The 15,319-nt window shown below is 51.7% G+C and overlaps 2 protein-coding genes across 8 annotated transcripts; one reads left to right on the top strand and one right to left on the bottom strand.

Annotated features, from left to right (window-relative positions):
* The first annotated feature begins 136 nt into the window (after positions 1-136).
* Positions 137-1,841, top strand: LOC103315327 (trichohyalin). Its single transcript, XM_008203526.4, has 5 exons — positions 137-362; positions 423-737; positions 828-1,267; positions 1,345-1,485; positions 1,561-1,841. Exons 1-5 carry the CDS (start codon positions 166-168, stop codon positions 1,716-1,718), a joined length of 1,251 nt encoding a protein of 416 aa, XP_008201748.1. The 5' UTR covers positions 137-165; the 3' UTR covers positions 1,719-1,841.
* Positions 1,754-15,272, bottom strand: LOC100121644. Of its 7 annotated transcripts, none has more exons than XM_031932160.2 (21): positions 15,078-15,272; positions 14,503-14,675; positions 14,205-14,414; positions 13,697-13,913; positions 12,137-12,297; positions 11,925-12,056; positions 11,650-11,829; positions 11,294-11,539; positions 9,720-10,175; positions 7,957-8,205; positions 7,581-7,892; positions 7,383-7,497; positions 6,624-6,839; positions 3,510-3,554; positions 3,302-3,429; positions 3,053-3,229; positions 2,754-2,958; positions 2,517-2,665; positions 2,222-2,437; positions 2,043-2,144; positions 1,754-1,960 (listed from the first exon to the last, which is right to left on the bottom strand). In XM_031932160.2, exons 2-21 carry the CDS (start codon positions 14,653-14,655, stop codon positions 1,877-1,879), a joined length of 3,753 nt encoding a protein of 1,250 aa, XP_031788020.1. In that variant the 5' UTR covers positions 14,656-14,675; positions 15,078-15,272; the 3' UTR covers positions 1,754-1,876. The 7 variants fall into 7 exon arrangements, with proteins under 7 accessions (XP_031788020.1, XP_032456027.1, XP_031788022.1 ...); XM_032600136.1 differs by having other exon boundaries at positions 1,761-1,960; positions 14,503-14,666; XM_031932162.2 differs by lacking the exon at positions 9,720-10,175 and having other exon boundaries at positions 1,761-1,960; positions 15,078-15,266.
* Between the last annotated feature and the right edge of the window lie 47 nt (positions 15,273-15,319).

Raw genomic sequence — 15,319 nt, 5'->3', positions numbered from 1 at the left:
GACTATCATTGCCCGCCATTTCATCTCGTTTACATATATATGTAACACTTATATGTGTGCAATTCCAATAAGAACGCGCGTATAGCAGACGATAAGAAAAAACAACGGAAAATCAGGGCGCAACACTTCGCGCCGGTTCGCTCGCGTCGCAGTTCAGTAGGAGGCATGAACGGGGATAGGTCGGAGCAAAGATCGGCGGGTTTGAGCCGCAGCTATTCCGAGCATGCAGCTCTCGTGCTCAGACACTTTGAACGGCAACGCGGCGAGCTAAAGTGCTCGCGCTCCGGACCGGACTTCCGGATCGACTGCCGTCAGGATGAGGAGGAGACGCTCACAGAGAGCCGCGATGGACAAAGGACCTGGTAAGTTTTCACGGGGTTTGCTTGCGATTGAACGTTCGGTATAAGAAAACTGTCCAATAGGCGTATCTCGGGCTCGCCGTCGGAAGATGACTACGCGGCGGGGAAGCAGCAGCACTGCCATCGAAAGAGGCTGGAACTCGGCAGCGGGGACTCTAACGCCATCAGCAGCGACTTCTCCGAATTGAGTTTGGAGCGGCGACAGACCACGGAATCGACTGTTTACGAGGGTTCGAGAGTGTTAGCTGCGTCCAGTACGCCAGAGACAACGACTTCGTCGATGGAACGGCGATGTCGGTTATTCGATGATGACGAGCGATACAGCTGTGCTACTGACAACGAGGAGGACCGCGAAGCTGGAGGCGGCGAGCCACAGGAGTAAATCTACTTTATTATTTGCCCAAGCCTGACTGTTTAATGTCAATAACACACAGTCGTCTCATTATTAAAGTCCGATCGTGCGTGTAGGTCGCAGTTCCGTCACCGAAAATCCCCGCCAGCTATGCACGAAATGGAAGCCAGCAATTCTTGGAGTACTACCTCGTTATCGTCCGGTCGTCATCGTCTCAACGGCGTCCCATTGCTCCGTCAAATATCTTACGAAGACTGGGCGCGCGAGAAGCGTCTGAAGCTTCAGAATCGACGAGAGGAGGAGCGTCGCGCTGAGGAGCGCAAACGCGAGGCCGAAGAGCGCGAGGCACGAGAACGCGAGGCTCGAGAGCGTAGGGATAACGAATCCTATTTGGGCTGGCTGGAGAGGAAACGTCGCGAACAAACACTGAAACGGCAGCTGCTCGACAAGGAGCTCGAGCTCCAGCACCGGCTACGCGAGCTAGAGAACAAAGCAAAAAGTGCCAAGGACGTCTTCCTCAAGCAGTGGTGTAGGAAGAAGGACGAATTGATCAAGAGTGAGTTCCGATAAACAGGCAGTAAGCTTGATGTAATTGTTAAATTCATTCAACGCGTATAAACGCGTGTGTTTCAGCTTGTGAGAAAGAGGAGCTGATGCGAAAAAAGAAGGCTGAAGAGGAGAAAGAGAGGAGACTTCAAGAGAGCTCTAAAGCTTACGAAAAGTGGCGAGAAAAATCGAGGAATACGCCTAAACCCGCTACCCAAGGACTGTTACGTTAGTTCCGTCGCGAATGACGCCTCGTTGCTAAGCTTCAGACGATCCGCCAATGATGAACTGCACTCGTTACAGCGCATCAAAAAGTCAAGCCAGCGTTCACAAATCCTACACCATGGCAGCCGCTATTAGAGAAGGACAGCGACGATTCCGACAACTCGAGTCCTGCAGTGACGACTTCAAGAGTAGTGAAAACAAATCGGCGCAGCAAAAGAACAGCCGTACGTAGATAAGGAGCCACGCTTTGAACAATCATCATTGAATGATGTAAGATACATGTTTTTATTATTTTATTTTTTGAGACGACGTTGATGAGACGTGCGTATTTACATAAATATTGCATTTATTCATATAAACTGCTCGTAATGTTATGCATGTTATCCTCGTCGTTTCACCTGTTCATCGATTCTTCTTCGTCCTGAAGTTGCTTGATGTCGGTTTTGTTCATAAAATAGTAAGACGGCTGTCGCGATCTCTGCAATTGTTCAATCAGCCGAAGATTACAATCGATATTGTTTTTCAATTATATCAGTATAGAGTGGATAGAAATGGCTCACCAAATCTTTTTGCACTCGTTTGGCCCCTGCCTTTATTAGAATGCTGCTCATGTTTTCCACTGAAGGCACTCCCATTGCATAATGCAAAGCGGTCCTTTCCAGCTGTGAAAGCGCAAGTTTGAGAAATTGCACGACGATTCTACTCGGATAGGATGACTTTTGATAATTTGAAAACTCACGTTATCGCCAACCCTCAGCGTCTCGGGATGAGTTTTGGCAATGTAACGCACGACGTCCTCGTGCTCGCGCAGCACCGCAATGTGCAGCGAGCAGCGCCCGGTTGAATTTTTTCCCAGCGCCAAAAGTCTCGCACCTTCGCCGTTTACCTCGAGAAGCTCGCGCACTTTCAGGGACTCGCCTGCTCTTATGGCGCGATGAATCTCGTCTCTAAGCTCCTGAAATTTTTTATACGCAGACCATTCGCATACGGATGCTTGCCAAGCCGAATGATTTAACAGCGATCGCAATACGTACGGTGTAATTTTTTATGGATTTGAGAAACTCAACAGTGGATTTGTTATCTTCCTCCTCGGCAATCTGAAGTACGTTTTTGCCGTCGTCCTCCGTGTCGAGTATGTGATCATAGCCCTCCATCAGTAATTCTACCAGTTTGTCAGTTTCACCTAAACGACGTGACAGAAAAAAAAAAAAAAAAAAAAATGGTTTACTCGTGCGTCTACAAGGATCACCCAAAGCTTAACTGGAAATTACCGCGAGCCGCGAGATAGACAACAAAACGATCGATTTCCTGGACGTTCTCGGGGTTGCCAGACAGCTCGGCCACGTCTCGGCCTGTCCGGTATCGGGAGTCTCTGAACGCGATGTTGATCTGCCGCTCTTGCAGGAGGTGGTACAAACCGTCTTTAGCGTGCGAGCGGTTTGCTGCAAAGTGTAACGAGCTTTGGCCGTTCTCGTCCTGCAGTCGGTACGGAAAATCGAATTTTTTCCAACGAGTCAATGAAAAATAATTTGTTCGTCGCTTTGCAATTAAGACACCAATTTGAGCTCACCCGTTCTGTCGATGCGAAAAGTGACTCGGGGGTGTCCAAGTCCGGACTTTGAGGATATCCGTCATCGTTGTCATTGTCATTCTCAATCTCATTCTCTGTTTCATTCTCTTGAGTTTCTTCTGAGTTGCCTTCTTGTTCAGTCTCTTCCCCCTCGGGTATGATCAAAATATTCGAATCCTCGAGAAAAAATGGCAGATTAGAATTGGTCGTCTTTAGGGTCACAGTGCAGATGGGATATACATCACTTACTTCGGACTTCTCTTCCGGCTTGTCTTGGTTGGCAAAATTGTATAGATACGTAGCGAGATACGTTACGGGATCTTTTGGCCGAGTAGTTGCTACTTCTGTCAAGCCTCTTATCAGTGGATCGCCTAGTGCTGAAATGAATTGAATCGAAATAATACCGATAACAAAATTTTAATGCAGATTTAGGTAATAATATAGCGTTCTTGCTTACACGACGCCAAGTACCGTCCCTCTTCGTCTTGAAAAATGTTGAGATCTGAAAATACGTGAAATCATGGTAAAACACAAAGTTGCAAAAATTCAACTCTGCGTGTAGTACAGATATATATATATATATATTTATTAAAACGTTTCATTGAAGTAAATTGCAAATAAGCAATCGGTGCACGCCGACTTTAAACAAAAACATATGACTACAAAAGATATTCCAACAACGAGTAAAACACGCATGAATGTCAACATTTACAAAATAATAAATGGACGTTTTCAAGCAAATCATAATAAAATACTGCGAGCGAAAGATGCAAGTAAATGAAAATGCACACACAAGATAACAGCAGGCTTTGTTTTTTCTTCTCCATTGTCTGGTTTGGAAAATTGCGTAACCATCAGCAGCTCGTAGCAAACGCACACTCATAGAAGCGTAGTAGTCGCGAAGCCGGCGATAGTTGAGACTTTGGTTCGTTAATGTAGGGGGAAAATCGATGCGCACATAATAAGTGGCGGGGGTGTTAAATACACAAGGTTCTTCAAATTATATTTATCAACAATCATAGGAAGAATATGTATGTATATTGTTGAAAATATCGAAGCGAGATGTCTACGTGGCTAATAAATGAAATGATCGAAGCGAATGGCAAGTATACTGTAGAAAAATATACGAGGTCCTGTAATTTCGAAAATAAGTATAGTTAGAACTCATTCCAACCGTTTTTTTTTTTTTTTCAAGATTAATGTAAAAAGTCGCTTTCTCTCGCGCTCTAGCATTGCGTAGAACTCGCACTTCGACTGTAGCAAAAACATCAAGTTGGAAAGATATGTGCTGCGCCACATTTATTGATCAGTGTAGATTAGCTCGGTGCGAGTGACACAGAACGAAGAAGACGTCGATAGTTTGTCGCCACGAGTTTCCACCGCCGCATCAATTGTACACGGGGAAAAATGAATTTCAGCAAGTGTCTTTAACCTCGGCGAAGCTCTCGTATCGCGCTTTCGGATCTCCTCACAATGCATCGAGAGTCGTTTCCCTATCGTTAACAAAAGTTGTTGGTTGGGGAATCTGGCGTCAAATCATCGACTCGTTTGAAAGAGCAATATGAGTATTACAAAAAATGTACATTGGAATGGAATCAGGTGCGAAATGTTTACTAACCCAAAAAGTCGAGTCTACGATTGATGTCGCAAGCCCTCCGAGCAGCTACAGCTATGTAAAGAATCTCATACATCTTTCCAACTTGATGGACTTGTTTTGCAGTCTTTCGCCTAATCTATTAGTTAAAGTCGCTCGCTCATTCGTTCAAAGGTTCTATCGATTGGCCAAAAATGACGAGAGGTTAGATTCGTTAAGGCGGTCCTTCGCGGGCGTGTACAAGCAGAGCCTGGCTGTCGGTAGTTTATGCTCATCAACGCGTGATTGACACACGTACATGATTAGGATTAGTCAAGGATTAGAAAAAGGTGTCGATTGGTTGTCTTCTCGAAGAAGTGTCGAAGAAAGTCGGTTCGCGGTCAGTCTTGAGATCACGAGGATAAAGCTATAACGAGTAGGTGCAGGACGGCGTGCATCATCTAGGAGCGGGCGGCTCTCGCGCCAGAGAGCCGCCTGCGCTTGAATATGTTGGCGATGACGGTGGCGATTTTCAAGGAGCTGTTCAGCGCCAGCTCCTTCTCCAGCGTGAGCACGTTCTGCACGGCTCGGTCGAAGTCCTGGAAGGTCTGCAGCTCGCCGATGGAGAGGCTCTGCTGGTTGCCCAGCCTGACGGTGTCCCTCCTGAGCGTCGGGTGTATGCGCAGGCCCCTGAGCACGCAGAGCTGCTTCAGGTCCTCGGGCTTCTTCGAGAGCCCGGCGAACTTGAGGATGAGGTCGAAGCGCAGCGTGTTGCCGAGGGCGCAGGGCCTGGAGGTGAGGAAGCCGAGCTTCGGGTGCCGCTCGAACTCGAAGGCCCGGTCGAGGGCGTCGACGAGCCTGGCGAGCCGGACGTAGGCCCGACCCATCTGGCCGGGCCGCGCCTCGCTGCTGCAGCAGACGACGCGCAGGTGGTCCTGCACGTTCACCCAGACGGCCAGGTCCGCGGCGCTGGCGAGGTAGAGCCCGCGGCCGTAGGGCCAGTGCTTGCCGTGCAGCCGGCGCTCGTCGCTGTTCTCCGTCTCGCTGACGGGCAGGAGCAGGCCCGAGGCCGCGAGCCTCGAGCGCACCTCGCTCAACGGGTCGAGGATCTCGCTGAGCGTGTAGTACGTCCCGGCCTCGTCCTCGCTCGAGCCCTCCGCCAGGAGGTTCGTCAGCTCGGGGCTCATGAGGGCCGTGGTGAGGAGCCGCTCGGACTCCTCCAGGTCCTTGATGCGCATGGTCAGGGGCAGTTGGTGCCCGGCCAGGTTGCGCGTGCACTCGATCAGCCCGGCCATGACGTACTTGCCGGAGGGGTCGAGGTCGCGGGCCTCGAGGATCTGGACGGCCTCGTCCGCGGTCTTGCTCCTCAGCGGCTTGCCTGCGCTCGACAGGTCGACCTCGTCCTCGTGGAAGAAGCGGGAGGAGGGCTGCTCGGGCAGCTCGCCCGTCGCGGTCACGCAGTGCAGGTCGCGGATCAGGGGGTCCAGCAGCTCGGCGAACACGCTGTAGCTCTCGAAATCCGGCGCGACCACGTTGCCCGTGAAGTCCTCGTCGTAGGAGGAGACCGAGAGTCTGAGTGCGCGCGTCGCGCGTTAGAAAGCGCTCTGGTCGCATGCATGCTTATTGGGGGGGAAGGGGGGGGGGGGATGGCCGGGTCGGCCCGTATTCGCCGACGAGGCAAACGGGCGCTTTCGAGTTAATGCAAAGTCGCCGCAGACTGCGCGATCGCAGGCGAATAAGGCCGAATAAGGCCGATTAAGGGCGAATAAGAGGGAATAAGGGGAGGGGCTGGGCATCATTCGCAAAATAATTGAATCGCGAACCTCCGCTCGCGCACGTTAACATTGCCGTCCTCGAGGCTGCTGTTGCTGGCATAGGCGTTGCTAAATCGTTTCAAAGCGGGCCAAATGACGTCAAATAGATTGTGATCCATGCAGGTCACGCGGTGCTTGATTGCCTCGAAGACCGGCCGCCTGAGGCAGCGGCCGAGCAAAGTACCGGCCGTCTGCGATCCGCTGCCGACGGCTTGCTGGTGCTGCTGCTGCTGCTGCTGCTGCTGCCGCTGCTGGCTGCTCGGGGTCGCGGGAACGGAACTCCTCCTGCCGGTCCCTGCTCCGACGCCGCTGGTCAGCAGTCTGAAGCAGCGCTCCAGCGTCGCCAGGGTCTCCGGCTCGGCCACGTCTCGGCGGGCGGACGTCTTGTCGCCGCCGGGCACTAGGTGCGATGGTTTCGATTTTTATGGGCGTGAGAGCGTGGTGCGCGGTGATTTTTTCGTCGTGAGCATGATGTCGAACAGTAAGGCGCACATGTTAGTATACGTATAATCTATTCTGGTTTCGTGTGGCTGTGCGCGCGTACGTAGTTGGAGAATGAAAAGAAGCCGTGCCGATCGATCGACTGTACGACAGTGTCTGGCTGATGCGTTAAGAGAGACAATGAAGCATCCCTAGAAGAAGAACTTTTCACTCTGAAAGTTAGTTTCACTTTCTTATTGCCAAATTAGCTACTCAACATATCGCGTTCGGATCAGAAAATATATTATTATAGAATAAGGTAACATCCGATCGAAGTAGCCGGTTCCCGGGCTCGCGTAAAAAAGTATCGGTATAATTTCTTCTCGCAAGGAGCGTGCGATCGTTGAGCAAGCTCTCGAGGCAAACGAAAATTCGAGTCTAAACCGCGACCGCCCCCGCGCGTGTGTGTGTGTGTGTTGCGACAAGTAATAAAGTGCTCGCGCGGGTGCAAGACTGTCGATACCTTTGTCGACGAGCATCTCGTCGGCGAGCGAATCCGGCGCGCCAAAGTCGCGCAGCAGCTGCTTGTGCGACAGGTCGTCCTGGTTCTGCTTGTAGTAGTCTGCCTTCTGGCCGAACTGCGAGGAGTCGCGACAGGTCGTCGGGTGAGAAGGGTGAAAAGCTCGAAGCCCGCGAGCGGGTCGAAGGGTCGCATACTCACGTTATCCTGCACGAGGGGGTTGGCGCCGAGATGCAGCAGAAGATTGTAGTAGTGGCCGTTGTCGGCCAGCGTGGCCGCGTAGTGCAGCGGCGTCCGGCCGTCCAGATCGAGGGCGTGCGCCGTTTCCGGGAACCTGCCCGCCAAGTACCTGACGACCGGCGTGTGTCCGAAGATGACGGCCACGTGCAGGGGCGTGGCTCCGTGCGGCGAGGACGGGTCCTTCGCGACGGCGAACTTGCGCCTGTCCAGGGATATCTGCAGCTCCTTGAGGTTGCCCTCCCTCGCGGCCTTGTGCACTGCGCGTATTTTCGCCTGTGGAGTAAGCGAGCGGGTGAGCAAGTCGGACTGGAGCGAAAGAGGACGCAAGAGGCTGTACCATGTAAGCGGGAACATTGTCGATGAAGGCCTGCAACTCGGGGTTGCTCGAGTGCCGGCCGACGAGCCGGTGCCCCTCGCCCGTCAACACGAGCGCTGCCAACTGTTCCATGCTCCCGTTCTCCACGAGCTCGGCCGTCTCCTCGTCCACGGCCATGCCAGGCTCGTGCCCCTCGACCGGCGCCTCTTCTCCGCGGGCCTCGGGCTCCGCTTCCTCCTCCTCCTCCTCCTCCTCCTCCTCGCCGTTAATCTGCGAAACACCAGCGATGTCTTTTCGTTGCTTGCATCCGATTATCCGCGTGCAGGGTTTGCGCGAGAAAAAGCTCGAGAAGCTTCGGCCGCGCGATTTTCACTGGCCGCCAGCAGCACGACGTACACTCGGTCTGTGTACGTACATATACGTCGTGCGCCTCTTCGATATCGATCGATCTCCCTTCGTACAGACGCGTCCGTTCCCTCTTTTATGGGGGAACAAGCATCTACGCGCGCGGCTCTATCATCGATCGCTATCTTGTCTGGTCAGCTTTGCCCGCTGTGTATACACACACGGAAGCGCGAGCCGTTCTCGTTACTTTATTCATAGAGATTTGGAACGATTGCTCGGCTGACCCGGTTTTCCGCCATTTCCTCCTATGTAAGGGCAGATTATTATTCACGGATAAATAATTTCGCCGTTGCTCGTTAAAAGCTAATCAAGCCGGTCCTCGGTGCATTTATCCAGTCCGCACGGAAGCTTCTGAATTAGTAATGGGAAAATCGACTCGGGCAAGCTCGCGTTGTTGGTTCTTTTCCTCGGTCTTGAATCATTTACTTACGCTATAGATAAGAGGGGGATGGGAACAAGGAGAGTGAAAGAGTTACGAATTTCAATTTTGCCTCGCACAGCTGATGGGAAATGACGATGATTGCAACATTTACTAACTAAAATACAAATGGTAGGGGTGCTTTTAGATTAATTATTGTATACAACAAGGTAGTACAGTGTAATAATCATACAGTTTATTGAGAATTCTGTGTTTATAATAAGTGTATGTACAAAACATATAAGTATGTCGATTACCCGCGTGTTCGTTCGGATTTCTCGCAATACTTAAAGCGTGCGAACTTTGGTAAACGACAGTATAGTTATAATGTATATCTTGGAGTATTTCTTAAAACCGTTGCAGTTATTCGATAATGTAGTATGCGAGTAAAAGAGTGTCGAGTGATACATAAATAAATTGGATTGTACATAAACGGATATAGTGTGGTGACTAAAGTGACTGTGAAGAAGACAATTTTTTCAGTTTCTCTTAAGAAATACTCGAGGAAAGTCGTACGTGTACGTTTGCAATCCAGATAGCTGTGAATAACAATCTCTTTGGTGATACAGACATATTGCATAGACACTTAATAAACAATCGCATTTAGTTATTATCGGAGAACTTTGCTTCCTAACCACGCTAGAAATATCACAAGAGTAACGAAGAAGATTGTCGATAAAACGTCGCGAAGACAAGGGACACACGCAGAGACACGTAAAAGTAAAATGAAAAAAATCAACCGGTTCACTCCCCTGGTATATAATACAGAAAATCTTTGGTAATGAATTTATCTCCTCCAAGCTAGCAGAATAAGAGAATAGCCGCGTTTTGCGCGACAAAATCGAACGGAAAAATAATTAGTACATCATAGATCCGTAGATTGTGCGGTGAATAGCCGTCGAGCCTGCAATGAAATAACGAAACATCGATATCATGACAGGTGTGTCTACTGATCTCTAACCTGCTCCTCGTCGTCGTTCGGCGTGCCGACCAAGCCAGAGTCCGCGGTGCTGGGCTCGGCCTTATCCTCCTCTTCCTCTTCGTCCCCATCCCCCTCTTCCTCGGGCTCTTTCTCCGGAGCCTCCTCTTCCTCGGTGGGAACCGCCTCGTCGCTCGGCGCTGGCTCTTCCTCCACCGCCCCCGCTTCCGGCACGGCTTCTTCTCCTTCCACGGGTTGCTGCTGCTCCTCCTCCGCCTGCCCCTCTTCTGCCTCGTCGTCGTTGTTGTTGTCGTCGTCGGCGGCCTCGGTCACTTTTATCTCCGGGTTATCGTTCCCGTCCGGCTTGGGCTCGTCTTCGTGTTCCGCAGATTCTTCCTCGCCGTCTTTCTCGGCAGGCTCGGCAGGCTCGTCCCCCGCGGGGGCTTCTTCCTCCTCTGCGGCCTCGTTGCCGTTCAGCTCGCCTTCGGCGTTCTCGATCTGTTTGATTTTTAGGGGCCAATTGTATTTTTGCCTGCCTCGGCGCTTTGACAGATACTGTGTGCGAAAATTTTTCGTTTTTCCTCGCGACTTTATCGACTTTTCACTTGTACTTGACAAGAGGGACTACAGCGTAAAAGAGTCTGCTAATTTTGTTCACCCCCCCCCCTCCTTTTTACTGCATCTTATCGACAATCTTTGAAACAGCTTGCAAGCAAAGTGCGCAACTCTGATCAGTTGCTCTTTTTGGCAAACTTTAAAGCAAACTGCCAAATCGTCCAGCCTGCGTTGATGCAATCAAATAAAAAACTGCTCGTAAATCCAATACGTGGATGTACGGGGGGTACTTTACAGCCTGTGAAAGCACTTAGTAGTAGTATATCACAAGTCGTTACCAACGCTGATTGCAGAATCGGCATATTGTATGTACAAAGCTCCTTTCGTAATACCTAACATCGATTGATTTAGCGAATGAGAATTGTTTGTAAAATTTCAGGTGATCGATGCGATGACACTAAAAACACTGTAGTACCTCTTATAGTTTTCGAAACGATGAAAAGATTTCATAATAAGTAATCATAAAGACGAAAAATCGAAGCATTCGAGGTAGCAATCGATCCGTCTACTTTTGGTGCGATTTCGTGATTAACTATGCCAAGTGTGTCTGTGGAAAAATAAAAATACCGTACTTCGGACGAATGGTACACGTAGCGAAGGCGGCGACTGAATATTTAACAAGATCGACCCAGTGAAGCAAGCGTTCCGTTTGCCACTATCTTATCGTGCAGGTGTGATTTTCCAAAATCCCATTAAATTAATATTTCACAAGTGCAGCTACTCTGTACAGTGCCAGCAGCAAATTCGAGCAGTATTAAGGATTTCAAGAGTCAAGTTCTACTTTCCAACACTGGGCCAATCGTTCTCTAGTTGCAGCAGATCTAAAAATTCTCCTCTTTATTCGTTAGTCTATAATAACTGGTATATATAGTATGCCTATGCAAAATAGCGCAAGGAGTCCGCCCAATTCAGAATAAAACAAGAGACTCTTTTGCTCGGCCCGATCTCGCGCTCACTCGTGCTGGTAGCGGTGTTGTTGGTGCAATTCAATCGCGCAATACCTCCGGGCTGGCGACGTCCGCGTTGCTCAGCTTGGCCGACTCTGCGCTGCCGAAGGCGCTGTCGTCGTCGGCGTTGTTGCCGGTTCGCCTCATTCGCGTGAGCGGCTGGTCCGTCTCGATGATTCGCCAGTCCCAGTGCCGGGGGTAGCTCGTCCCGGAGACGCGCGGCGCGTCCGGCACCATCACCAGACTGGTCAGGTCGAGGTCGGCCGGCCTGTTCTTGTAGAACGCGGCCGTCTTCTGGCGCTGCGAATCAATTCGTTTCGCGAAACGTTTCGTTCAACGGTCAACTTCAAGCGCGATCTACGGGGAAGAGTATAAATAATACTGCCGAGAGCGTGGGCTCGGGCGCTTACGTTGTCGATTTTACTCTCGTCGGCCCCGTACTCCACCAGCAGGTCGTACATGGCCCCGCCGTCCCTGCAGACGGCCGCGTAGTGCAGGGGCGCGCGGTTCTCGTTGTCCTGGGCGTTCACGATTGCCGGGTATCTGTCCAGGATGTCCCTCGCCAGCTCGACGTAGCCCAGACCGGCGGCCTGTATTGCATCGCATTAAAAACCTCGATCGATCGACTTTGCCCGACGAGAGAGTATATAGGCTCGCGTTGGTTCGCGGCGCGGCCGATCGTTACCTTGTGCAGCACGTTCAGGCCGTTGCTGTCCTTGCTGCATAAAATAATCGGCGAGACGGGCTCCTCCAGCTTCTTTCTAAAGCCGTCCAGGTCGTTTTTTACGCTCGCGCTGTGGATGTCCTTGATCGTGCCCTTTATCAGATAAGCGCAATCGCAAGCGCGACATCGTTAGTGCTGAGCGCTCGGACGAGGAGCCTCTCGCGTATACGTACCATGATGAAGGGAGCCGCCTCGAGGAACCTTTTGACGCGAACGTTGTTGCTCGTCTCGCAGCGCAGCTTCGATCCGTGACCCTCCCATAGTACGTGCTGCAGCTTGCCGATGTCTCTATTGTGAATCCATATTCTTATGTTGGATGGCTTGAAATCGAGGCCTGGAGAAAAATCGAGCCAGAAATGATTCGACCCTATAGCCAAGCGCGCCCGTCGTTTTACATAATTATAACGAGGGCGACCAATCGTTCAAAGCAAAACGTCGCAAGCAAGGAAGCGTTGGGTGAGCTATAGTTCAATTCGTGTCGGTCTTTTTTAATCGTATCAGAAAATAATAATAATAATAATAATAATTCAAAGGACTCTGCGATAAATACCGGTGGCCGGGGCCCCTCTCGCCTTCCCCATCGCGACGACTGCCACTGGGCACTGGGCACTGACTCCGATTCGGGTAGGCGCGGCTCTAAAATTCCTCCTCTTCCTACTCTCGCGCGTTATAGCATCCTATAGTCGGCAGTGTCCGGAGCCGATGCGCAGAAGACTGCAGTCTATGTACAATTTATGCGCGCTACGTCTGCAAATTTGCGCCCGTCGCGCTGCCTGCAAACAGGCGTATACCTACTGCACCTATAGCGGAGCCCCCGAGGCGCATTATAACCGTCCGGCTGAATTATTCAGTCGCAACTGCACGCGGCTCTGTCATGTTTGCCGCGTGATTTTCGCGGAGGGCTCGCCAATTTGCCCGCCAAACTCTATAGGCTCATCGATCGAGATTTCGCCGATTTCCCGAACCGAAACCTCTCCCGGGATTTTGAGGAGTTTTCGCTTTAACCTTGAAGCTCCTTCGCGATTCGCTGTGAAAGAGCAAGAATTAATCGCAGACCAAGAGTCGACGGACGGCCTCCTTCATTATACTCGAAGAAATAAAAATAAGATTAGGCAGCGTATAGAGAGCTCTAAAATGTCCATGGCGCGATTTCTTTCCGGGTCAATCACCGAAAAGCCTCATTAATTTAGCATCGCATATAGGTGTGCGCGTCCAAACTCATAGCCAGCTGGTCTAACTACCCAATGATTTCCCTATCGAATTGCATAGAAACGCGACGCGCCGTTGTAGAATTTGATCTAGGCGATAAAGTATAAAGTGGCGTCAAATGGAACTGGTTTAAAAGCGCCTGGATTTTCCCTGGAAAACGAGAGCGATGATAAACGATTAAAAGCCCATTAGAGAGTCCGACGAGGGCCGAGAGATAACCGATACGACCGTCGAAACATTAGGCCTAACGAGGAGCGCCTTCAAACAACTCGCGAGCCATTAGGGTCAAACATTGGGCCGGGAAAAAGTTGAAAAAAGAAAAAAATGAGGGATCGGTGCCCATTCGTGTCGCCCCTGTATGTATAGCAGCGCCTCTGATACGTGGCCGCGCGCAAGGTGCGCTTTAAAAATTTACGGACTAATCGATCGCCGGCGCGTGAGAGAGAAACGAGCGGGGCACTCTATAGACTCGGAGGAGGTGTTTACAACGTCAATATATAGAAGCGGCACGGAGCTGTACTCACTGCCGGACCACTTGGACGGGTCCTTGGAGCGGAGTCTGCGGCTGGGCATCCTGTCGGGCTCGGGCAGCTCGATTTCGGAGCCGCGCTGCAGGTAGTAGGCCGCGGGGTTGGCCCTCTTGTCGCAGACGCTCGCGTCGCAGCCGGCCTCGATGAGGATGTCCCAGACGGCCTCGGGGTCGCGGCAGGCCGCGCAGTAGTGCAGCGCCGTCCGACCCTCCTGAAGCGCGAAGCGACGGCGGTTAAGTAAGTCGGGGGGGGGGGGGGGGAGGAGCAGAGCGCCCGACAGCCCCGGTTGTGCTCGACAAAAGAGAGAAAGTAAATAATTTTCAGCAGAGAGCAGAGTGTGCAAACGAGGCGGCGGAAGGAGGAAGCGGAAAATAAAACAGGTGGTTCGCGCTGGTCACGCGATGCCGCGGCTGCTCGAGTAGTCGAGGAGTGCCGGCTCTCTTTTACCGACGCATCTTGAGTGGGCCGATTTCGTCGTTACCGAGGTACGCAGTAGACCTACCCTGTCCCTTTGCTCAACGGCCCCGGGGTAATTGCCGACGATCCACTCGAGGATGTCCTGGTGGTCGTAGTAGACGGACTTGTGGATCAGCGGAGTGCCAGTCGCGTCTTTGGCGACGAGCAGCTTCTTCTTCGGCTCTCCGTCGACGAGTCTCTGGGCCTCGGGCAGCGAGCCTCGCACGACCGCGTCGTGGATCTGGCAGATCTTGGTCTGCAACGGAGAAACGGTGAGTGTCGCGTGAGCCTCGATTTCCAATGCAGAGAGGGCGGCCTCGCGCGTCTCCAAGCCCGATACCCACCAGGTAATTCGGCAAGCCCTTGAGGAAGACCCTCGTCCTGAGGTCGGGCGACTGCTCGGCCAGCAGTCGCGCGCCTCTGCCTTCCAGGACGACGTGCTCGAGTTTGTCGAGCTCGCCGCGACTTAGCCAGTGCTTCAGGTTTGTCGAGTTCATCTGCGACGATCCTGTCAACACTGTCATCCACAGAACTGGCTTGATCGAAGACGAAGAAAAGCGCACAGGGGGGGGGGCTAAATGGTGCTGCTGGTCTATACGTTGTATAGGCTCGTCGCGTCGGATATCGATAAACCGTTTAACTCCCTTTACGGAGTATAACCAGCTCGGAAACTGGGGCTGCGGCCGTTCACGGGCTTTCTATATATAATAAGAGCTTTTGATCCGCAGCGGCAATTCGTATTTCGAGCCGTCGTAAAATTCACTGCAAGTCACGCTTGCATAATTGAAGAGCGCATATACTAGGTTACGCGGTAAAGAGGAGACTTTTGCCGTTCCAGCGGAAAAAGTTGAAGCGACACTTCTGGCTATGCGCGCAAATTGCGCTGTTTTCCGTTCGAACGGATCGAGTATATACGTACCTTCTTTCAAAGCAGCCCGAGGACTCGCGGTCTGTCATCCGTCGCTGCTCTGGGAAGCTTGGCTAGAAGATCCAAAGCCGCCACGTCGAGAGCGCTTATGCCAGAGAGCTGGTATCGCCGAGACTAGAAAAGCTCGCGCTTGCGGAGCCGCGAGGCGAATGGGGCGAAGCGACGGCTATAGCTCTGCCCACACCCGATCGCTTGCCTCTGACAGCGCACGCAGAGCCGCGCACAGTGCCTGT

This window comes from Nasonia vitripennis, chromosome 5 (assembly GCF_009193385.2).
Source record: "Nasonia vitripennis strain AsymCx chromosome 5, Nvit_psr_1.1, whole genome shotgun sequence".
Taxonomy (NCBI): domain Eukaryota; kingdom Metazoa; phylum Arthropoda; class Insecta; order Hymenoptera; family Pteromalidae; genus Nasonia; species Nasonia vitripennis.
This window is presented reverse-complemented; position numbering and strand designations above follow the sequence as displayed.